At 41.7% G+C, this 16,687-nt stretch overlaps 1 protein-coding gene across 3 annotated transcripts; it reads left to right on the forward strand.

Annotated features, from left to right (window-relative positions):
* Positions 1 to 4,148: 4,148 nt before the first annotated feature.
* On the forward strand, positions 4,149 to 13,320 carry zftraf1 (zinc finger TRAF-type containing 1). 3 transcript variants are annotated; one of them, XM_080858684.1, is made up of 6 exons: positions 4,149 to 4,309; positions 4,802 to 5,164; positions 5,847 to 6,085; positions 7,036 to 7,247; positions 7,403 to 10,228; positions 12,010 to 13,320. In XM_080858684.1, the coding sequence occupies exons 2-5, from the start codon at positions 4,856 to 4,858 to the stop codon at positions 7,792 to 7,794; spliced, it is 1,152 nt and encodes a 383-aa protein (XP_080714810.1). In that variant the 5' UTR covers positions 4,149 to 4,309; positions 4,802 to 4,855; the 3' UTR covers positions 7,795 to 10,228; positions 12,010 to 13,320. The 3 variants fall into 3 exon arrangements, with proteins under 3 accessions (XP_080714810.1, XP_080714809.1, XP_080714811.1); XM_080858683.1 differs by having other exon boundaries at positions 4,149 to 5,164; XM_080858685.1 differs by lacking the exon at positions 4,802 to 5,164 and having other exon boundaries at positions 4,208 to 4,233.
* The last annotated feature ends 3,367 nt before the right edge of the window (positions 13,321 to 16,687 follow it).

Below are 16,687 nucleotides of genomic sequence, written 5' to 3' on the forward strand. Positions count from 1 at the left end.
TAAACCAGGTGCTCAATTGGTCTGTTCTGCTTTCTCTCTCTCTCTGTGCGTGTGTGTTTTAAGTAACGTGTGAGTATCCATCCCTAAAAATAAATTCAAAACTGCTATTTTTGGGGTGCTGAGGGTGAGGAGGTAACAGCTGGTTAGCTAGCATACTTTCATGTTGGCATGGTTACTAGCCATTCATTGTTTTTCAGAGATTTCAGTAGGCAATTTGGTAATGGTACATGTTATTGTCCTCAAAACTGGTATATAAATTAAGTTAATCACTGAAAAATATGGGGCGTGGAGGGGCAGTACATTCAATCAGAATCAAGACCAACTAGGGAGAGAAAAGAGACCTCTGATGTCATACCAGCACTACTTGGTAGACGACCTTTTGCACTCCACATGGATCTTTAACATTCCAGTGCAAGCTGTCATTAGGGTTTGCTTGTAGTAATCTTAGGACACCAACTTGACTGCAGCCATCTAATCATAGACCAGATTGATAGATTTCTCGACCCCAAATCTGTAAATCTTAAACTTAGAACAGGAATTCAATATTTGATCAACAGTGACTAAAAAAGGACAAGTTCTGAGATCAAGTCATCACATTGTATGAAAACTTTAGAAACTTAACCACAGGAAGACGAATACCAATGGTACTTCATAAGCAATGGTGTTACTTGCCTCACAATTCACTCAAATGTACGATTGTGTTAGACAACCAGATATGTCAACATCACTGACACAAAAAGCATTCTTGTCTGAAATAATTCTTAACATTTCTACACAATAATTCCACAACTCAAAAAGCATCTCATCAATCCAGCTATGAGTGGGACTTTGTTTGTGAGCCTAGTAATTAGTCTACAAACAAGTTATAACCAGATGTCAAATTGATTGTTTAATGTGTGTGTTAGAAGAGAAGAGTAGCGGGTGCAATCTCAGGTCAAACTGAAAGGAATGTGCCATCATTCCATTTCAACAGACATGAATAACTAACAATTGTATTGTGGTTGTAGTTTTTATTACAAAAAAAACGAAAAAGGTGTCAGAAAATGTCTGCAATGGTTTCAAGATAAATATGTTGCTGTTGATTAACTAATTTGCTAAGGATATTCATGTACACTGACATAGAAACCTACCATGAATGCCCTAAATGGAAAAGATAATTACTGCTGTTGGTCAGATAACCCTCTTTTGTGTGCATCGATAGAAAACTAGCAGAAATGAGTAGAGCTTGTACTAAGATATTGTCTTTGGCCTTACCAACATGAACACAAACTTGTTTCTCTCTCCAAGTGCCACACAGCCTTAGAATACACATAGCAAGTTGAATACCAATGTAATAGAATAATCCTTTTGGATGTGATCATTAAATCAAACTACCAGCATTCATGACAAAAAGATTCCCATATATATCTGTGTGCAACTCAACTATTCCTAAGCACTGACAACAAATTACTCACAGTAATCAAGACTTGAATGTATCTGTCGTTTCTCAACTTTAATGCACCTGTCTTTCTGTGTTTCCCTAAACATGTAGACAATGCCATCACTCCAAAAAGGAATGCTACTACCAACCACCTGGACTTCTTTAGGGAGGACCAACAGGCCCACATTCAAGTCTTTGAGTAAGACCAGTTCCAGCAGAACAGGTACTGTGACATACCATTCACCTGAAAGACCCCAGTCCTCTGCCTCAAGGGCTGTACTGGATACCTAATAAAGTTGTGGAAACACTGCAACCACGACAAATTGATGGATCAGATCAGCAGCTACTGTGCCCAAGAAAGACGTGTTTCTTTAGATAGGTGTGGACTTCTGAAGGGGAGCACTATGTTGACATGATGACATCAGAGGGACGTGTTTCTCTTGATAGGCGTGGACTTCTGGAGAGGAGCACTATGTTGACATGATGAGATCAGAAGGACTGGTGCCTCAAGCTGACTGTCAAAAAAGATTCAGATTAGACACAGGCACTCATGCAATGGAATCAGAAGCTTGTCAATTCAATCAATCAATCAATCAATCAATGTGTTTATTTGATCAAGAGGGACAGTGTACATTCATGAACATTAAAATGTAAATGCGCCCAATCAGCCAAAAGCCTAGTTTCCATTGGCATTCCCCTGCCAAAGTGGAAAAGGCTATACAACCTAAAAAAAGGCATTAACATATGTATATATATATGTTAATGCATGTCCGAAACCTAGAAGAAAATGACTGAGACACCCGGTTTCATTTTGCTAGTATGTGCATTTGAATTCTTTCAGCCACAGTGGTTCTTCAGAACACAAGAGTCTGGAAAAAACGCTGAGAAAAATAAAAAAAAAAAGTTATGGAACCCCAAGAATGGGTGAGCTGCACGGTTGCAAGTCAGAAAAGAGAATTGTGAGAACATGCATGGATCTTAAAGAACTGTCTCCTTGAAGACAATTTAGGAGGTATACAAAAAGAATGGCAAGAGTTACAATGTTCGATAGGCTGCAACATTTCTGATGTTTTTTTTCCTGCTGGCATTCCTAATGATCTTATGATTCTCTTCCATAAGCCAAATGGGATTTGTTTGAATGTGAAACATTGGGATGTATAAAGAATGTGTTTTTCAGCTGACATTGGTTGTTAACTAGGTGTCCCCAGCTGAGATGTCTTGGCAACCATAGTCAGACGCATGGAGTGTTCCTCCACTCATTTTATGTGTGCTTTAGGCATTGACAAAGATGACCCCTGTATTTCACTTGTCAATATGTCAATAGGGCTAGAGGGCAAGGTGTTGGAAAGATACCGCATTCGGATCAATGAAAAGTTATGTAAATAAAGTCTTGGAAACTGACCAGGTAGGGGCAACCTTTGTTGAGTTACAGGATGGCGTGACCCATCTTCCAAACCACAGTGAATGTGGAATAGACAGAGCCGGGCTAATTGCAACCTTTAGGAGTCGAATGTAATAAGGATGGTGGAAATAAATGCATTGATGTGTTCAGTAATTGCCAGTGAAGTGCAATCTCTGTGGATGACATTGCGTTATCATCAATTCAGCATTAAACTCCCAAAAAATGGACTTCCAAACAATATGTCAGGTCAAAGAAATAGTTGAAATGTAAGACAGCTGATATTTTTCATTCATGACATGAAAGCATTGCCATATGATATCAATTCCTCCCATAAATGATTTAAACTGATTCATCACACTTTAATGACAGTATGCAGATGTGCAGTGGATCACACTTTAATGACAGTATGCAGATGTGCTGTGGATCACACTTTAATGACAGATTTGCAGTGGTTATAGTTTTATCAGTATATCTGCCTATTCTTTTGTACTACGCTTTTCATATGATGATGATGACTACCATTGGATGATTAGGCTACTCTGCAGACAGACAGCCTGTTTGGTTAATACAACCTTCTGATGTTATTAGATTTGTTTTAAGGACAGCCAAATGCTCATCTTCTGCAAACACCAGGACAGTTTATGCCACTGGTTGCAGTCAATACAAGAGTGGTTTTGACTTTTCTTTCATAGTTGAGGAAGTGTGTTGCACTCAAAAATGTAAACACAAAATACTACAATTAAAATAGAACAGTGCTTTGGATCAAGGCCAGGTTCTCCTCTTTGGGGAGAGGATTTATGCAATGCAATTTCACTGAGTTTGGAGACAATATGGACAGCAATGATGCAAGTTCAATCAAAGTGTCAATCTTAACTGTTTGGCATATTTGATAGTTGATGACAACTGTTTCACTACGGCGCTTTTTCAATGTCCTTGCCACTGCTTTTAGTCTGCATATGGCGAATCGTGTGCTGGACCGAATGGAGTGGAAACCTTACCCATACGACACAAACTCGGCATGTGGCCGGGTGGGTTTTGGATTGCACCCACTCTGACCCCCAGAGGCCTATTGAGAGTGACACAAAAACCTCCTCATAAGTGCAGTTAAATCGAGAACCCATAGGATGGGACCAGCACAGGAACAAATCAGAGAATATCCGGCATCACAAGGACAAGTAAAAACACCGTCAACATTACCAGCAATGCGACCTGTGATTCGGTCGGGCACACGACTGGCTAGTAACGATGTTTGGGATTGGATGCAAAAGAGGTCGGAATAGTTGAGGGGGAGGGGGAAGAAGGAAGGCTGTAAGGCAGACTAGAAAATATATGGTAGTGAGAAACGAAACGCTTCTGTGCAAACATCGCAGAAGGGTATTGAGACAGGCACGCTAGACGTCATAAAGTGTCGGTAAGGTTCGGGAGACTAAAGCGAGTCGTAAAACAGAGTCGACGAGTTGTTGAGCTGCAGATTCTGTGCTGTCACGGTGAGGGTACGGTGTTGACAGAATCAAGCTGATCCGTCAGTTGTTTGTTTTGTTCTGGCAGCTAGCTAGCTAACGTTAGCTAAGGGGACCGTAATGTTAGCTAGCTGGCGCTAGTGTTATTAGAGTGTTTTGCCACTAACGTTAGCCGTGTAGGACCAAACGTAGTAACGTTAGCTCTTAAGTTTTGGGATAACGTAAATGTTAACAGCATACTGATGCAATTAAGCTGTTTGTCAAAGTTTACATAGTGACTCATCCCCGTTCTGTACAAGCGCGTTCCACTGATGTTAATAACAGTGCACCGTTGCTTTAATATTATTGAACGGATCTGTAAATTACGCCAGGTCTGACCTCTGGTCTGTTGGCTAGCTAGCTTCTTGCGTTACCATTAGCTAACTAGCAAGCTAGTTAGTTAGTTCGCTATCTGCTTATATTACAGATAACAGCTAATTTTGCAGTGGACATCACGGTTAACTTTATCTGCGGCTGTAGTTTATCCTAACCTAGCACTCCGGAAGACACACTTGGGAAAAGTAAGATCCGCCAATGGCTTCGTTAGAGGACCGTGGGGATATGGGGGTAGCGGCCGCCTCAGGTTCCTCAGGAGGGGGACACGTAGTCGGGGCCATGGGAGGAGGCCTAGAGGCCGGGCCAGGGGGCGCTGGACTGCCGGGGATTCAGGAGGAGCCAGGGCTGCGAAGAGAGGCCTCCAGTACCGAACCTGACCCAGACGCACCACCGAAGAAACGCGTTCGAATACTACAGGAAGGCGAATCTGGAAAGCTGGAGGAGCGGCTGTACTCAGTGCTGTGTTGTACTGTATGCCTAGACCTGCCAAAGTCGTCGGTCAATCAGGTAAAACAAACTTTGTCAAGTTGCTTGGGAACGCTAAATCACGCTAGCTAATCTGCTATGCGATGAAACGTCATCTAGTCCCATAACCTAAATTCGCACGCTTGCAGAAAATGTGGCTATGTCGCAAGCAGTCAGACCAGATACGCTACTTGTCTGGACATGTTTAGCTAATTACTATGACCTAGGACGCGAGAGGTTAGAAAGGTTACGTATAATTAGAGGTAGCAGAGAGGGTTAATGAGGGTTAACATGTTTTGGGGGTTAGAAGGTATGGACTTTCTGGTTGGCAGGGATTGTGATAAAGAGTAACAACTGTACTGGTACAGTTGGTAATATGTTGGTAATATGTTCTCTCCGGACATTTTTAAAGGTCTTCGAAAATAAACTTTATTCAACGCTGGCATTTGATTTCTTGTTTTTCACAAAATAGTTCAGTCAAGAAATTTAAATTCTTATAAGCAAATGTAGTGAATCATTGTGGCAAAAACACTAGCACTGAACGAATCACTGTGGATTTAATCCCATCACAGTATCCAAATATCTGCTTTGTGTTTGCTGAGGTAGTTTGTTCGTTAACTAGTGTTGCTCAACCCATTAAATGTGTGTGTGTGTGTGTGTGTGTGTGTGTGTGTGTGTGTGTGTGTGTGTGTGTGTGTGTGTGTGTATGCATGCATGTGTGCAGTGTACGAATGGGCATTTGATGTGTGCAGGCTGTTTTATCCACCTGCTTGCCGACGCACGTCTGAAAGAGGAGCAGGCTACCTGCCCTAACTGCCGCTGTGAGATCAGCAAGAGCCTGTGCTGCCGAAACCTGGCGGTAGAGAAGGCAGTCAGCGAGCTGCCCACAGACTGCACCTACTGCCTAAAGCAGTTTCCCCGCTCCAGCCTTGAGCGCCACCAAAATGAGGAGTGCCAAGACAGGTCTTTACACCCCAGAATGCACACAAACACGCACAATTGTTCAGAAACGGAACTCATATGTCTGTGTATATGAAGACAAAACAAGTTGAAATCATACAGTATATCATGAACATATAACAGCAACCACATATTCGATAACCCCTATTTCTGTCTATCCACTATTTTACATAGACATTGTCTTCCATGGGTTTTCAGGAAACCTTTACAACTACAGAGTTTTTTGGAATATGTTTTTATGAAGAGCCACACCCCTCATGTCTTTATGTCTAGCATTTGTTGTATATACAATTTGCCAGTAGAATTGTATTTTTGCATAGCAAACTCAATATATAGTGTAGGAGAACAAAATTACAGTGCACGTGATGAGATGAGATAACATAAACACAATTTCACATATCAAGTCTGTTCTCCATTATTTGGTTTAGGACATTATCAATAGAAAAAACGAGTGTAGTAAACCTATACATTTAATATTATTTGCAAACCAACTGTTCCTGAAGTAATAATGCAAGACAAATGTTTCACAAATTGGTAAATGTGTGTTGTCGTTTTTGGAACGAGCACTCACCTGTAGGCCTAAGTAAGCTAAGTTAGGACTAAGGTTTGTAGATCATGCATAGACCTCATGTTATAGGAAATCTGTTTTTGTTATCTAGAAAGGGGGTATTTATTTAAAATGTGATCTGCTATTCACAGTTGTACATCTGCTGATTTTTCTGAGTTTGTTTAGCTAATTCTGTGTGATTGAACATGATCAGGTCGGGCCTCTCTTATTCAGAGTACTGCCAGTTGTTCCCCGAGCTTGCAGACACACACATCTAAAGTCAAAAGTCATATGTAACATGGGCTGGTGTGTGGTGTGTGTGACTTGAGCTTTGCAGACACACACATCTAAAGTCAAAAGTCATATGTAACATTGGTCGGTGTCTGGTGTGTGTGTTGTTTTGTAGAGTGACACGGTGTAAGTATGTCAGGATCGGCTGCCCTTGGCAGGGGCCGTTCCATGAGCTCCCAGCCCACGAGGTTGAGTGTTGCCATCCCAGCAAGAGTGGGCAAGAGTTGATGGGCATCCTGAGTGACATGGACGGCCAGCATCGCAGGGAGCTCACACTGTACAGTTCCATCTTCAATCTGCTCTGCTTTGAGAAGATTGGCTTCACAGGTACAGACACTCACATGCACTGTTAACATGTGCTACAACCATGGCGTTAATGCTTCACACTGTAAGCTGCACGCTAACTTACTGAGACAAAACCCAACGTCTCAAAAAAAACACATGTTGACCCGGACCTTGTTATATCTGCTGTTTGGTTCCAGAGGTGCAGTTCCGGCCATATCGCACGGATGATTTCATCACACGTCTATACTATGAGACGCCACGATTCACTGTGCTCAATCAGACATGGGTACTGAAGGCACGGGTCAATGATTCGGAGCGTAACCCCAACCTGTCCTGTAAGCGTACACTCTCCTTCCAGCTCCTCCTGAAGAGTAAGGTCAACACTACACTGGAGTGCCACTTCCTCCTGCTGAAGGGGCCCTATGACGACGTGAAGATCCAGCCAGTCATCCAGTACCACGTCTTCTCCAATGATGCCAATGAGACTGAATACGCCCCCCTACCCATTAACGACTCGGTGGAGTGCAACAAGCTACTGGCTGCCAAGAACATCAACCTGCGTCTTTTCATCTTCCAGATCCAGAAATGAGAATGGGTGGTGGGGCAGGAGGGATGGAGGAGGAGGAGAGGATAAGAAAGGACAGGAGAGAAGTACCACTGAAACACAGATACCTCTGTATGAGTGAGAAGAAAAGGAGAGCAAGACAGAAGGAAGCCAAGAGCTCGGTATTGCTGCAGCTAGGTCTACCGGTCACATCCATGTGCGTGTGCTTGAGTACGTGTGTGGCTGGAGTGTGATTATGTCCCAAGCTTTAACCATGGCTTTAATCCTGGTGTGATTGAGATGTGTGTGGCAGGAAGGTGCAGTTTTTGCCAGTTGGGAGGGGGTGGGGGGGCAGCGATTCCATCTGGATGTTTTTATTTAAAATGTATGTGTGTGTGCATGTGAGTAATAGTAGTTATGTGTGCAGACAACTGAGGGCTGGGGTGAGTCATTGTCCCTGTAAGCTAACTCCTGATTTGAATTATTTTAATAATAGTGTGTGAGGACCTTTTTACTTGACATGGATTTGTCTGGGGTCCAAGCAGTGGAGCTGCCAGAGAATTAGAAGTTAAATATATTTGAATGCTTTTTCAGTGTCAGCAGAAACATAAGGCATACAGCCATTCTAGCATGTAAAAGCCTACACAGTGCATCGTATCAGGCATATGCAGTGACTTTAAATCCATACTTTGTTTTCAATCATATCCTGGGTAGGCTGATGGAGCCGGACCACATCCACTGCATTTTTGCGATGTTCACTGTGGTCCGTAAATCCTATATCAGGATCTGTTTCCATCCATGGTTTTGTGAGTGGGTGTTGACTTGGCTCATAATCAAAGCCAATCCAATTGATTACTGTGTGACAGTAATTGAGTGACAGTAACTGATGTAATTGCTACATGACAACAAAAGAAATCCAATTTCACATTGGGTGATTTAGCTATTGTGAACGTCTTGAAAGTGTCTGACAAGCCACATCAAATTCGGCTGTTATCTTTAGCCTATGCTAATGAACAGTTAAAGTGAAAGCTTATATGATAGGTCAAAGGTCAAACTCTTCATCTGCAAAAGGCTATTGCTTTTTGAGGGAGTCAGTCATTAAATAAATATAGCTCTATACTGTGAACGTGATGTTGAGTTTTCATGAAACTTGTTACTGGTAGATTTTGTCAGTAGTAACGTACATTTTTGCCAAAAATTAACATTTTCCCCATCATAAATCCCCTGAAAAGTTGTAGCTTAAAGAATACGCATTCAATATGAAATGACATATGCAGTGACTTTTGTGATTTTTTGTGTGTGTGTGTGTGTGTGCGTGCGTGTGTGTGTGCGTGTGCGTGCGCGTGCGTGCTTTGACAAATTGTAAAGTAAAACAGCTTGAAGGCCTTGAGCTGTTCTAAATTCTACCAACTGGTGCAACTTCAGCTAAACTGCTTGGACCCTGTGTATTGCTGCTTGCAGCTCCCCCCCCCCCCCCCCCAAGGTTTCTATGTGTGGTTGATTGTGTCTGTGAATATCTTGGGGGGGTTGTCATGGAAACACATCTCCAACATCCCTAGACTCAATCTGTCTGCTCTTTAAAGACTGAACCCTGACAGATGATTTGGTTGTGATCGAAGGCCCTGTGAGTGTGTAGCCCTGTCATGAAAAAAGGGATTGACGGTGATTAGCTTAGGTACAGGAGGTGTTACAGTCGTTTGAGTGTTTGAAGCAGGAATAGGACGAGCAAAAGTAACTTACGGGCCCATTCATAAAACATACACTCACGCTTTGAATTTCGATGTGGTGTTTTGATGCACAAGGCATGGTTTAGCCTGTGTACTATGGACGTGGACACCCTCCTCAGAAGCCAGCCCTCAGCAGAAAAGACTTTACTTGAATTCATCTGAGAAACGATGTGTAGAGACTGTAATTATTCTACTAGGATATAGTTTGTGCTTATAACTCTTCTTTTGCCAACCAATCTCACGCAGTCTGGCTGTACATGTGCCTTTCTATTAAAACTAATCTCAACTAAATATTGTGTGTCAGTGTTTGTCAGTGATGGTGAAGCCACTAACACTGCTGCGAGAAGAACAGATTTCAGAGTTAGTAGGTTTAAACAACAGACTATATACTGGAATGGCCTTCCTGACTGGGATACAAAAATGGATACAAACAGCAACGTCAGGTGGGGGGGTGGGGGACTATCGTACTTGGTGCTTCAAAAACCCAAATGTTTCATCAGCGTTCTCCAGGTAACTGTGGTTACAGCTACCGCCCTAGCCTTTTGGTGGCTCCTTGGAATAACATCATTGACCCTGTGGTTGTCCCAAGCTATGAACAATTGTGAAGGATTCAATCAAGCTGTAAAGCTTCAGCTGTTGCAAGAGTGTACATTCTGGGAAGTAGGGTGACTGGGCCTCCCCTTCTACTGGACACGATCTGGACCAATTGAACTGCCATGTCAAAACACAAGAACAGTCCACCAGCTGTTGAGGTAAGAAATTCATATGAAATCATTTTGGTTTGAAATAAAGGTTATGTCCATAGTAAGAATATACAGAATACTCAAATCATGTAAGAAGCAGACTATTGCACAACCCCCCCCCCCCCCCAAAAAAAGAAAGTCAGCTTGGTATTGATGTCAATGTTTGTGAAAACCATGCTCCAACCTTGAGTAGACCAACTATATCTACATTAACAATGGCAATAACATGGTTAATGCATTCGAGTATTTGAATACTGCAGGTTTTGTGACCCTACTGGTTTCATATGCATACTTTATTAGCTGCACCCATTGTGGGTTTGTGGATCATATGACAGTTAGGCCATCCTACTTAACGGCCTGAATGAAGACGTAAAGGCATTTTGAGTATACTGTTTATCTCTTCTGAGTCGGATATAAACCATTGTATGACAACAGTTGTTACCACGGTTCACCAACACCCAGACCCAGTATAGGGGTTACATTTGTATGCAGAGATTTGAGCACCTGAGAATGTTTCCTTAAGTGATCACAGACAATCAAAAGGAAATGGAGATTGAAAACTGAACATGCTACGCACTGTTGCCTTTTATTATGACCGCTGCTGCACACTGGCAGGCTGTCATACGGAGTTGACTGTGTTTCTTTTAAGGCTTTCGACGATTTTACTTATCAGCCAACAATAAAACGTGGTATGTAAGGTTGTGTTGCACTTGGTGCTAGCGCCGCGTGAAGTGGGTGAGGGTCAAATCATTTTTTGGGCAATTGCTCATAAACAGTTTGGCACTTTCTTAAATTGTCATGGCAAACTCGCGTCCAGGAGGCGTTAACCTAACAATCCATTTGTAGAGTGGCGTCACCTAGTGGATAATGGGCAAAGCAACAAAAGAAATAGCACCTCATGAGCTAATATCTTGTGTGGTAAATGTTGAAACTAAACGAAATGTGACTCCCTGCATCACCTTTGTCAGATTAACATTTAGATTATTTGTTTGTATGATACTTCATTTTTCCTGAGGAATTATAGGTCATACGAAAACAATGCAAGTCTTCTAACAACAAGAGTAGGCCCTATGTGTTTGAAATGTGTTTTTTGTGTCTGACAGGTTAACAAAAAAAGCTAAAAGGTACCAAAACATATCTCTGCAGATGTTTATACCTTAAATACGTTCATCCAGTATATTTTATCATAGCATATAGTTTACATTTTCTGTCCCATGTTTCCAGAATGACTGATCTGATCTGAGTGCTGAGAACAGATAAAGTGAAAATCGTGTTGTTTGGCCATAATCACCAAAGGGGTGTTTACTACTGTGGGTGAATCAGCAGATTCCTGATGATACTTTTCTGAAGCCAGTCCAAAAACTGAAGCCAAGGTGTATCTCTTGTTGACTGTGGTAGTGGCACGTTTTAACCAATCATGAGTATGTAGGGGTGGCTCTGGGATGCCAGACACCACTGGGAAGCATTCTGGAGGTGACGTGGGCCTCATTTTAAACATGAAGGAAGGTGCCTGCTTGAAAACTCCAGTAAAATGGTCACAAAGGTGGCTTTGTTATTGTTGTTGTATGTTGTTGTTGAACAGTGGATACAAATTCCTAAATAAGTCTTTTCTGTTTAGAGGGAGGCATTTGAGAGACATAATGTCAAGTTCAAAAATACTTCAAAATTAAAATGTGATGATATGAAAAGAAGATCAAATAACACTCCAGTACATGGCTGCAGGGGTTGTATATGTTCAGAACAGTCTCTAAGAATGGCGTGGAATATTTGTTTCTCTCCTTTATGCTCAGGTCAGGGAAACTGGTGGATGGCGACTCCTGTCTGGCAAGGCGTGCCAAGTCATTGTCAGTGATGCCTGACCATGCAGTTGTGAAGCGCCTTTTTGTTCTCGGCAATCTGATCTGAGAACAGTGGTTAGTGGAAGGCCAATTATTCCCCTTTTGGTCGAGGAGGTGACGGCACATATCAGGATGCACGACTCTCACAGCAGGAGCTTGAGCAAGATCTTAACACTGGAAAAGGCCAGCGGAACGGATGATATCCAAGCAACCTTGCAAAACCAAGCAGGGACTCAATGGTATTGGAATGGAGATCTTGGTCCAGAGAGCAGTGAAGGACATTGCTCGGAGACCTACCTTCCATGCTCATATCATCGCCTCATGAGTGGATGTTGATGCCGGGCTGGTCCACATCACAAACAAAGATGGTCCTCACCATGGCCTTTACATGCTCATGACACAAAACACACACACATATACACCAACCCAAAAGCCTACTTAACTGTGAGGAGGAAGATTCAGCATGAGGATTCAGCTTGAACTGTGTGGATGTGTTGTGAGGGGGATTCACCATGCACTTATTAGACAGTCCATCTCAACACACATTTTTCTCTGGAATAACCAAACTCGGGGTCCACAAATTATAGATCAAAGTAGAACACTGCATGCTAATGTACCCTCACCCTCACATTTGTTACTGTGTGCATCTTTTTTCTGGTATGGGTACTGATTTTTGTCTTTTTTTGTCAGACATAAATACCCCAAAAAAAAACAAGATGGTGGATGGATAATGGTATTAGTATTATTATGACCTCACCTTCAGTAATAATATGGTCAACAGCATTGTGTACTTTTACTAGCACAAGAACCACATTAGACATTAAATATCCACTTTGAAGGGTTCAATATTATTTTATTCAGTTTTAACTGAATGACACCTCAAATACCTGATCACCAAAAAGTAGGATTAGCAACAGCAAACAGCAAAGCAAACAGCAGACTTGATACATTGATATATTGTCAGTGTTATGTTTGATATACGTTAATGCTTTTTTTTAAGGTTGCTTTTTCACTCTGGCTGGACTGCTAATGGAAACTATAGCCTTTTGGCTATAACTGGGTGCATTTACATTTTTATGTTCATGAATGTACACTGTCCCTCTTGATCAAATAAACTAATTGATTGATTGATTGAATATGGGTTTATATGGACATGTTTCCAAATGCATATGAAATCATTCTATTCCCTTATATCAACAGGTAGTTTTTATACAGACATTGATTTCCCCACACATGTGCATTTGCATGCTGAAGATTTGGAATAAGTAGGCATCCTTGTTAGAATGTTAGTATGCGTTAATTAAGCAATAAGGTTCGAGAGGCAGTACGGTATCGTCAATAATGTACTTGTTCGAGGGAGTTGTTAGGCCCGACGCGCAGCACAATTAAAGTAAACAGTAAGCTGCCTTTCAGGAGAAAAAAACAAGAATTATCCACCATTCTGAGAGTTGGTTCCGGGGTTCCGGGGTGTGCTATATTCTACGGTGCATAGCAACAGCCACACAAAGGGGGACTATTTTCTCTTGGCTACTGAAATGCGATACACAACGTTTGGTGTCTACAACTTTTTTTGTGCTGAAAGGCAGCTTACTGTTTACTTTAATTGTACTTAATATTTATAAAGTCGCTGGCAACCGTGTTATAAAAGCAATAAGGTACTCGAGTCAGTACGGTATCGTCAATAATGTACTTATTCGAGGGTTTGCCGGCCCTCCGCTGCGCGTCGGGCCTAACAACTCCCTCGAACAAGTACATTATTGACGATACCGTACTGCCTCTCGAACCTTATTGCTTAAATGGACAATAATGGACAATGGTGGTTATGGGCAGTTTATTGGAACAGGCATTCTGTTGGCCCTCCATCAGTGGTCCTTCTTCCTCCTTCCCCGGTGAATAAGCATCACACCATCTTGACTGTGATGTCACTCGGGTAGCCCATCTGGATCAGCTTCTCCCTGACCTGCAGTAACCAGTCAGACAGTCAAATCACATTACATTAATCCCTTATAAGGTATTATAATAACGATGTTACAAGGTTATACATGAATGTAGCTGACTCTGATGGGTCAGCTGCTTAAGCTGCTCAGCTGCTTGTCAGGGGACCCCTACCTGGTTTATAAACCTCGAAGTGCAAGGGCAAATCGGACTTTATAGACTGAACCAGGGGCGTAGCAAGCTTTTCAAAAGTGAGGGGGATGGATGTGATTTGTTTATTACCTCCGCCAAGGAGGTTGTGTTTTCGCCCCTGTATGTTTGTTTGTTTGTCTGTTTGTTTGTCAGCAGGATTACGCAGAAACGCATGGACCGATTTCCATCAAACTTTGTGGGGAGATTGGTTAATATAATGGCAATAATTGATTAGATTTTCAGATGTCAAGGTCAAAGGTCAAGTTCACAAGGCGGAGGTTTACATTCTCTGAATGCTCCCATTCTTGTTAACAATAGAAACGACGGATACAATGACAGAGGTGTACAACATGTATAACATACAAGATATAAAAAGCATCCCATTTAAATGAGTGATACTGACATCATTGAAAGACAGATGCTATGATTAATGCATCCATGGCCAGGATATTTATAACATGCTAGTATGCCTAATGAGTTCGCGATTCACAACTTCACCAGGCGTGAAGAAGCCTCGGAATCTGAATGTAATGCTCAAGCAAACACATTTTCAAAATAATAATAATTGAATATTAAGGTCTGCCTAATATTCGTTCGAATTATAGGCTATATATATTTTGAATAGGCCTAATCGAATTTATTATAGCCTATTAACGAAGTTCGGAGTCAAAGCTATAGGCTACTGAAAAGGCAGGCTGTCGCCTAAAACTGTGTTGGCTACAAACACTCATTACAAACTGATGCTAATTATCTTGGAAAATTATCCAACTGCAGTCAAGTTGTCATTGCTTGTATCAAACCATTGTGAATTTGTCGTAACATTAAAACAGGAGACGACTTACTCCTTGTAGAAGACAGATGCTCAGAGCTCCAGTGGTTTCCTCAGGTGAACGACATTTGAAGATCAGTCGCGCGCAATGCCAGGATGCTTTATTTTCATTGGTTGCTGGTTAAAATCTTACCCAGATACAACAGATACGCTTTTTCTGATTGGCTATTGTTTAGCCCATTTGTTTTTTTGGATTGGCTGATAAGTGGCACCGGATTCGGGGAGACGTGCTTGATTCCTGAGTTTGTTTTTCAGCGTGAGAAATACGATGTGTGGCGGGAGTGCGTGATTAAAGACCAAAATAAGTGACTCTCACGCTCAATGTGTGACACTTGAGAGTGTGCAAAACTGTGGAAAAACTGCAGAAAAAGTGTGGGTGTTGAACCCTCTCACCGGGAAAAGTGTGGGTGTTAAAACACCCACATCCCCCACGGGTGCGACGCGCCTGGACTGAACACACACTAATTAAGTTCCCATAGAATCTACTGCTGGTGTCAGGCGAACACGGTAATGCATTTTACGTAGTTGCACTATGTTTTAAAAGGAATATGTACTGTTTATTTGTTTATGATGCTATGTGTAAACTTCGTTTTTTATGTTTGTTTGTTGATTGTTTGTCTATCTGTCTAGTTTTCACGGTGTTCCTGACACTAAAAAAAAGTACATCTTTGGACATCGGTATGAAGCGTGGAGTCATGTTTATAAGTAAAGTAATAGATTACAAACATGCTATAAACTGCTGGTAATACTTATACCATTAATACCATTCTGGCAAATTTGCTTTGCACTTCAGCCTGACCTCATAATACCAAAAGGAAAACTACCTCCTTTCTGGTTGTAGTGAAAGATTATCAATGAAACCTTTAAAGAGACTATTGTTGACTTTTGTTAACAATGGAAAATTGCTGTATAGGCCACAGTGACATTCTTATGTAGACACATATAAAAGACTGCAGAGTGCTGCTAGTGTTCTATATTGCCCTCTATACAGTGCTTAGTTTGTAACATCGGTGCTGGTTCCTTGCTGGGCTACTAAGTTGGTAATGTCTGACTTGAGGTACTAAGTTGGAAAAGTTTGTCGTGAGGTACTTAGTTTGTAACAGTTTTGGCCCCTTGATGGGTTATATGTGGTAAAAAAAAGTGTGTGTTGAGGATTAAGGACCTGTGAAGTGAACTGGGCCATCTCAGCGTGGGAGAGCTCCCTCTGAAGGGCCATCGTCAGCCTCAACCTCTGCTGGAAATGTGTCCTGGGCTCTACGGAAATGATCCGGTGACACACAAAAACCTTCAGAACCTTTCTGTCTTTAATTCAAAGGTTAAGTTACTTAATACATTTTTGAAAAAAACATGTATGAAAGTATAAAGGAAAATCAAACAATATACAGCAATGTGATCTGACGAACTGGCCACAGACTAAAACAAAGGAATTGTTCCTGGTTTGAAAATCACTCACTTGGAGTGGTTGGAGCAGGGGAAGTTACAGCAGCAGGAATTGTGGCAGTTGTAACATCTGCGTGGCGTATGGAGATATGTTTTAGATAATAAATAGATATAAGAGATGAAAATCTTTTCTCTGGAGAAACAACGGTGAATGTAAAATGGACACAAACACAGTAACTATATCAGAATTTTTTTTTTTACCTGTACAATATGCCAGATAGCAGGATCCAGGTT

The sequence above is a fragment of the Sprattus sprattus genome (assembly GCF_963457725.1).
Source record: "Sprattus sprattus genome assembly, chromosome: 20".
In the NCBI taxonomy this organism is placed as follows: Eukaryota; Metazoa; Chordata; class Actinopteri; order Clupeiformes; family Clupeidae; genus Sprattus; species Sprattus sprattus.